Genomic DNA, 8,279 nt, shown 5'->3' on the forward strand with positions numbered 1-8,279 from the left:
CAGAGGAAATATGCTTTAGAGCTGATCTCTGAGCTAGGACTTGGAGGTTCCAAACCTGCTGGTACTCCCTTGGAGGCAAACATCAAGTTGACCTCTATTGAGTTTGATCTGTGTACGGTGTTGACACATGATTTTGCTCCTCCTTTATTCAATTTATTTCCTTGGGTTTTTAAATTAATTAAATCTAAATATTTTATTTTCGCTCTGCTATTAATAGCATTACTTTCATTTTCATTATTCTACTATCAACATTACTTTCGTTACTTTATCACAAATTTTAAATGGTTCGTCATCGTTTCATTTTTAAGATTTGTACTCGTTAAATTAATTTTACTTTATTAAATCCTTTATTTTTCTACATACTAATTATTAATTGTCTTCATATAGTATATATGGTACTAGTTATTAAATTAGAAGCCCAAAATAATTAAATAGAGAAGAAGATACTCAACAATTTCATTTTTTACAAAGTTCAAATAAGTCACCCCACAAAACCTTTCCCGATCCAGCCCATACCCATTCAAGCCCGACCCGATCCGGCCTACTCTTTTCTTTCATTTCATGGAACAAAAAAGAAAAACCTAAGACCGACCTTCTCTTTCTGTCTCTCTCTCTGTCTCTCCTCCTCTTCTATTTTCGACCAAAATCTCGACCCTTTTCAACATCATTTTGATATCCACTCCTTATTCTATACGAAATCTTTTGTCGTTGACAAAGAAAGGTTTCCCATTCTCACTTCAAAATACATCAGATTCACAAAAAAAATAGAAAAATCGATCCATTTGCGGTAGCATCGAATCAAATCACGTGGTTCAAGCCCCAACGTTCGAATGTTGAAACAAATTTGACTTGATATCCCGCCCAATTCAAATCATAGGAAACCCTAGCATACATTTCATATAAATACATCCTCACAAGATTGTTTTGCAGAGAGCCTTCTTCAGCCGCCTTTACGACACCCAACATTTTTTATTCCACCCCTACTCTAAATCTTGGATTTGTTTCAAATTCTGTTCTGTTTCGGGTTTAGTCATTATTGGCGTTCTGAAGTTATTCGAAAAAATCAAACCAATTTTTTAAAGAGGGTATTCTGTTTTATCGGGATTTTAATTCGGAAAGATTTTTGAGTTTGGGATTCGTCGTGTTCGAGTGTAGATTCGAGACCTCGACGCCCCATTTCAAAAGTGCATGGATGACTCATACGAGTCCGGGGGCTCGCTTCATCTCCCGCATTCGGCTGACCTAAAAAGCCCAACATAATATCCACGGCCATCTTCCTTCAACTCCGTCCGCGCATATATAGAAAACAAAATGCGGGCCAAAGATCCAACGGATACGGGCAAAAGAATATTAAAAATTTGCTGGGCTTAAGGAGTGACGTGAATTCACGGCGTGTGGGCCTTAATAAATGGGCCGCATCCATTTAACCCTTTCCTCTCCTTATTTAATTCCGTGTATTTTTATTTGCTTTGTATTACTAACTTATCTTATTTTATTTTAGATGAATCTCTAGTAAGTTAATGGGTTTAGTTTAGTAATGGGTAGTTAATTCCATAAGTTACATTCACTTCTATTTTCTAAACTATTTGTAGTATCTATAACATTTATTTGAGTAATCGATTTTCAAATGGTATGCCTATATATTTTTTTTGGGTTAAAGGGATCATCTTTTATTCTCGCCATCTTAGGAATTTCGAAAACGTCACTAACACACAAAATATGAATTCGATTATATTTTATCAACATTTTCAAGATTTGCCCAAATTATACATATTTTAGCCGAAATTGGTTAAATAAAGAGTGATAAAAATAGAAAGGAGTTTATGACCTGTTCATCATATTTAAGAATATAAGTCTGGCATTTCTACACATCATATTATAATATCATTTTTAATATAAAGATCACATTTGTCAAATCATCTTTTAAAAGACTATTATTCATAGGCAAATTATCTTATTTTTTACAAACCTTATTTTTGAATAACATTACTATATTTTTATTTAAGACCTTAGCAACATTTATAAACTATTTTCCAAACATTTAAAATGTTACACTTATACTTAGCCTAATTAAATTTGAGTCCATTTGATTAACCATTTTAATGGAACTTAGAGGATGCCTAATACCTTCCCTTTAAGTTAGTTGAACCCTTACTCAGATCTTTTTGGTTTCGTAGACTTTAAAAACAAATCGACTTTAGGTAATTATTTTAATTAACCTTAGGTGCCCTAATTCACCGTAAATAATTAGGTGGCGACTCCTTAACTTTAAATAACCCCGGAATTACCCGGACAGTAAACTATTTGGTTAAGAGTATGACATATGGAAGATGACTGTGGAGTGACTTTGGAGTGGACATTAGCATGAAAATACCAAAGGCTTGTGAGGAGATTACTCTACCTCACAATGACTAGGATTGATATATCCTTTGCAGTGCAGACACTTAGTCAATTTATGCAGCCTAAACAATCACGCCGGGGATCTTTGTTAGAGGTGGTGAGATACATAAAGAATGCTCAGGATTGGGATTACTTATGCCATCGGAATGGTGGAAAACTTGAAGCATCTTCCGTGACTCGGTAACTATGCAAACAAGAGGTCCGTAAAGAAAGTTGTTTGGTGAGATTTGGTAATGCTTTGGTATCCTGGAAGTCCAAGAAGCGGAACGCAATTGCTAGAAGCTTTGTTGAAGTATATATGGCTCAACAAAGCGAGTTGATCTATAAAAGCCGAGGATTGATGTTCATTAGTCTATTTTGTGATAGTAAAGCTGCAATTCAGATCGTAGCCAATCCCATATTCCATGAGAGGACAAAGCATCTTGACATTGATTGTCATTTTGTCAGGGAGAAGATTATGTTGGGACTGATTAAAACTCATCATTTGGCTACACAAGATAAAGCACGTGATGTGCTAACTTCAAGAGTGGGTTGAGTAATACACCATGACTACTTAATCTTCAAGCTGGGGTTGAATAATCTATTTCAACCATCAGCTTGAGGGAGGGTGTAGAAGAGTACAAGCTAGTGGAGTTAGTTGCAAGGAATTAAGTAGCTAGGGACTAAAATGTAGATTTCTGTGTTATTGCTGAGAGTTTGTTAGACTAGTCAAATATCTATTAGTAGTGTATAAGTAGGAGTTAGTTGTCACATTGTAAGTGAGCTGTCATTTTCATTTTCATAATAGAATGAGAAGATTGGTTTCTGTCCCATTTTCCTCTCGATTCCACTACTTTGATTAACCTCCATTGATGAAGATACACTGATTCAACAAATACTAATATTAAGATTAGTCGTCATGTCATGAAATATATATCATTTTAATGTAGTGCAACACAAAAGGGCATTTTGGTCCATTAGCGATTATTTGCTTAATCTACCTTTTTTTGCACATCTAAATAGGCTTAAGTTAATCAAAATGCCCATAATTAAAAATGTTTATTTATATAACTTGTAAAGTTATAGTTTTGATCATCCCGTTAACAACAATGCCAAAGCACTCAATAACAAACTGAAAAAATTTCTATTCGCGCTTAGCCAATAATTTAAAATTGAGTAGCTAAAAAGCAATAGCCGCCTAGTTTGGATACTTAAGTGGAGTAATTAGTACTTTATGATAGTTGAAGTACGTGTATAAAGCAAAGAAGTCCCTAAACAATAGTATTGTTTACACCTTTCACTGGATTAGGATTAGCAACACCTTTTACAACCCACATGCATGTGACACTTAGGTTCATCTCACAAGTCACAAATCCATCAATTTTGTCCCCATTTAGTTTTTCTTTACATTTGTTTGGTCCTACAATTTGATTAAAAGCTAAGAAAACTCTAGTTAGATTGTTGAGGCTTTATTCTATAAAATATTAAACGTCGATAGAAACCCATTTTCTAGTTCGTTACCTAAAGTGGAACAAATCTATTAATGGAGAATTTCAGATTTGTTTTAAATATATGAAATAAATCAAATAGATAAATTACTAGATGTCAAGATTCATGTTAAAAGAATCAAAGATTACTTTATGGATGGTCATTCAACTTTCACTTTATTGTACTAAAGTAACTAAATTATCTTTTATAATGAAAAAATCACTCAATTTGAATGAACAATCACAAAAAAAGTTATTAAATTATTTTTCTTAATAAAAAATATTCAATTTTACCTAAGTATCACAGAAAGTTACTAAAAGGAAATAACAAAGACATGTTGATATTTAAGCAAAATTGAGTGAGTTATTCATTATAGAGATAAAAATTATTTAGTACTCATTCTACAATATTTAGATAAAATTGAATGATTTTTCTAATTATTAAATATAATTTAGTTTATTCATCGTATTTACCACTCAAAGAAAATCTGATCATCCATCTAATCAACATGAATTGTCATTTGCAATGATGCACGAGAAAATCGAAGGGAAAAAAGGAAGTGAAACTTTGGAGCTTTTATGAATGCATCAATTTCACTCATTGCCCAGTCTAATTTGAATCCACATTTTCTTCTTCTTCCCCTCTTTTTCTACTGTCTAAAATTAGCTAAAAGCTCTTTTTCATGCTGTGTGATTAATTCAATTTCATGAATGTGCATATCCCACTAAAATAAAGCTAGGTACGTAGCTAAGGAACAAGTAACATAATGTTGAGACTAATTAAGCTAGATTTTGAACCATTCTTTACTTGGAAGAATCTTGATTAGTGTTGGAATCAAATTTCCCAACTTTTAGGGCAGCTCATTCTTGACCTTTCAAACACTTGATTCCCCCTAAAAGAACAAATAAAAAAGGGACAAGAAACTAGAAAGAGCTTGCAAATGGAAATTCTATTGCCCAGCGGCCGTCCTTCACCCTACTACTTCCAAAAAAGAATTCTTTTTTTATTTTTTATTTTAATTCCTCACTAAAAAACTAAAAAATTTGCACAACTAGAGCTCGAATCTCTTGTATTCTTTTTCGGGAAATCATTTTTCTCCTCCAATTTATCTCGAAAGTCGAATTTCCATGCCAACTTCAAAGGGAGAAGCTAGCGTAGCAGAGTCAGTCACGACTAAATAGATAGCGTTCTATGAATCTACTTTTTTTATTTATTTAAGTGTTTTATCCCATTCATATCATGATGACGTATCTTATTCCATGTTAAAAGGCAATTGACTCAAGATTTAATTACTCTAATGTATATTGTACTATATAATGACCCAACCTCTGTGTAAACTTTTAATATCGTGACATTTGTTTCTTCTTTTCCTTTTTAATCTATGTGTTATTCACATTTGCCTACAAGCCATAAATTTGCAGGATTGCCCTTCGCCGGGGTGGTCTTTAATTTTTACCTCTCAAAATGGTGGTTTTTAAATTTGCCCTTAAGGCGGAATTAATTTGCGTGTCTTAATTAATTTGCATATCTTAAGGCAGAATTTTGCAATAAATTCTGCCTTGCGATTTTTTTTTTTTTAACTGAGCTGGGGTTCGAACCCACAATCTCGGGGTATTAGGCGAAGGACAAAACTTAAAGACCACCAATTTGAAGGGCAAAAATTAAAGACCAACCCAGATGAAGGGCAATCCGCGCAAAAAAAAAAAAAAAAAGAATTTTTATTTATGGAGAAAAAAATGTTAATAAATAGTTATCGCACATATTGACTTTGAAGTGTGAATAATGAAAGACTTCCAAGTAACACAGTAAAAGGTTTTAACATAAAATATATAAATGCTAATATTAATATTTTCATTATTGACAATCTAAACTTAAAAATTCTATCTATAATTCTGTCAATATAAGGTGATAGGGACTTAAATACTTGGTGCACGTAATGTTATAAATAATGTTAATTAAACATAGTTGTAAATTTCATATTAATTTATAAAAGAACTTTGTCTATACTTTGAATGAATCGAAAATTATAATTTGGAATACGATATGATATCATGTGAATTATAGAATGCAATTAAGGTGAAAGAAGAAATTTAAACGACATAATATATAAAAAAAAAAAAAAAAATTACATAAAGGGGATTGATATGTAAAAATATAGAATTGGCCTTTCTTGGTTATCAGGAAGAAAAATGTCTATTGTCCAAGATTGGAAGATGAATTTAAATGTAAGACAGAATTGAAGGGGAAAAATTATTTTCACCCTTTATAAAAAATTTAAGACGTGTATGACATCAAGAAGGCACTTGTATATCTTAAATAATTAGTTATGCAAAATTAGCAGTGTAAAGAATTTTACCATCTCAATGTATTTTAACCGGCTTAACAAATAATTTACAGAATTTTTAGGATATCATTTTAAGACAATTACTTCTGAGTTGTTTTTATAAGTCATTTGCGTTCATGATGTAAAAATAAGTCAAATTCCATATTCCAAGTATCCAGTACTCTTTTCTGTTTCCTTTTTTTTTTTTTTTCCAAATAAGCGAATAATCACCAAGAAACGCAAAAAAAGGAATCGAAAAGCAAAAAGAAAATCCACCGAGAGTGGGGGAAAAATGGCCGTCAAAATTGGAAACAACATTCTTGAAGCATCTGCTAGCTAGCTAGCTCTTAATTGTTGTGTAATGTCATGCTCCTATGGCCCTTGAAAATGCGCAACTTATATTATTTAAAAAACAAAGCTCAGATTTTGACCCAAAAACTTTATAAAAAGGCATATTAGGAATCTAGCAAAAAAGGGCAGAAAAAACAGAACAGGAAAATCAAAACGCGTTTTTATTTCCCCTTTTTTGCTTCGGCACCTTTATGTTTTTTCGTTCTGCAAGAATATTCACAGAAATTTTAGGTAAATCATTCGATTAATTTCATAAAGCCGAAGGACTAAGATGTGCAAATTAAAGTTTAAATCAAAAGTACTCTAGTTGTCACTAGTCTCGAAAAAGTCAGATTTTGCACATCGAAGCCACGTATGTTTTGATTGGTACATCAACCACATGTACAATGACCAAATTAAAGCTTTACAATGACATTAGTTTTGTTTTCATCGCCCCTTCGAGCACACCCAATATGACTAATGATAGTTAGAAAATTAAATAACATGGTTTCTGCAAAAAAAATACTGACAAACACAAATTGATAAAAAATACACTAACAAAAAATATTGGAATTGAATATAAGGAAGAGATAAGTTTTAAGCACCTCTGCAATAAACAAAATGGTAATATTTTCATTTCAATCAAAAAATACAGACTCGTGATTCATGGTACGTTTTTTATTCCACCTAGAAATAAATGAACCAATGATCAAATCATCCTAACAACGAAAAAAAAAATCAAAAGTATAAGTTGCGTACAGCTCCAAAATAATATAATATAAATAAAAAATGGTATACCATCACTCTCCAGCTGTACATTTTTCCATTATGTTGTGTTTACAAATCCTGACCTAATTTAATTTCCTCCATCAAGAAAATGAATCCAAAACTGTAAAATAAAAAATAGAAAGAAAACCCCCCTAAAAAAACAAAAAAAGGTTATATGTGTAGAACATGAGTTGAAGGAGTCGAGACTCTGACCGCGTGCCTGTTATTTAATTAATGGCCAACTCCGGGGCTAGGAACTGACCGGAGAATCCGATCAATGGCAGCAAGGTGACGAGCGATAAGCTTTTCATCGGTTGTATAAGAGTGACCTTTCTTGCTAGGTGTAGAAGCTGGGACGTTACCCTTAGGCAGGGCATTTAGATATAACCTGTCCTCCAAACTTGCAACTTTCAATAACTTTCTTGCTTCCGCTGAGGAAGAAAAGGAAGCTAAGACCAATACAAGTATCAAGAAAATGGACGAAGAAATCTTTGAAACAGTCATTTTGTTTGTAAATTTTAGGTGTGTGTTCAAGAAAGTGGTGTAAAAATAAAGGTGTATTTTTGAAGACTCTGTTTTGCAGGTAATAGGGGTTGTTTTTTTCTCTTGTTGTTTTGGTTTTTTGAGGAAGGTGTATTGAGAGGATTGGGAAAGGGGTAGGTTGAAGTATACGTATATATATATGGAGTTTTTGAGGAATAAGAGGGAAGGAGGGGTGTGTGGAATTTATTTATTGAAAAAGAACGCGTGACGGTTTGGGAGAAGAAAGAAGAAGAGAAGAAGAGGGAGTGCGTGGAGATCAAGTTTGTTGGGCAAAGTCAAATTACAATACTATTTTGTTTCCGATATTGTTGCATTTCTTTTCTTCTTCTTTTTTTTTCCTTATTATTTTCTGGTCTCCATTTGTTTTTAAAAAAAAAAAGAAAAAAGAATTTGGTGTATAATTTCTTTTGTATGAGGCGGAAATGTAGAGCCATCCTTCTTCCTACTC

At 32.6% G+C, this 8,279-nt stretch overlaps 1 protein-coding gene across 1 annotated transcript; it reads right to left on the reverse strand.

Moving 5' to 3' along the window:
- Positions 1-7,139: 7,139 nt before the first annotated feature.
- On the reverse strand, positions 7,140-7,991 carry LOC132048161 (precursor of CEP14-like). The gene has a single exon (XM_059439075.1). It carries the CDS (start codon positions 7,790-7,792, stop codon positions 7,520-7,522), a length of 273 nt encoding a protein of 90 aa, XP_059295058.1. The 5' UTR covers positions 7,793-7,991; the 3' UTR covers positions 7,140-7,519.
- Positions 7,992-8,279: the final 288 nt, after the last annotated feature.

The sequence above is a fragment of the Lycium ferocissimum genome, chromosome 2 (genome assembly GCF_029784015.1).
Source record: "Lycium ferocissimum isolate CSIRO_LF1 chromosome 2, AGI_CSIRO_Lferr_CH_V1, whole genome shotgun sequence".
In the NCBI taxonomy this organism is placed as follows: Eukaryota; Viridiplantae; Streptophyta; class Magnoliopsida; order Solanales; family Solanaceae; genus Lycium; species Lycium ferocissimum.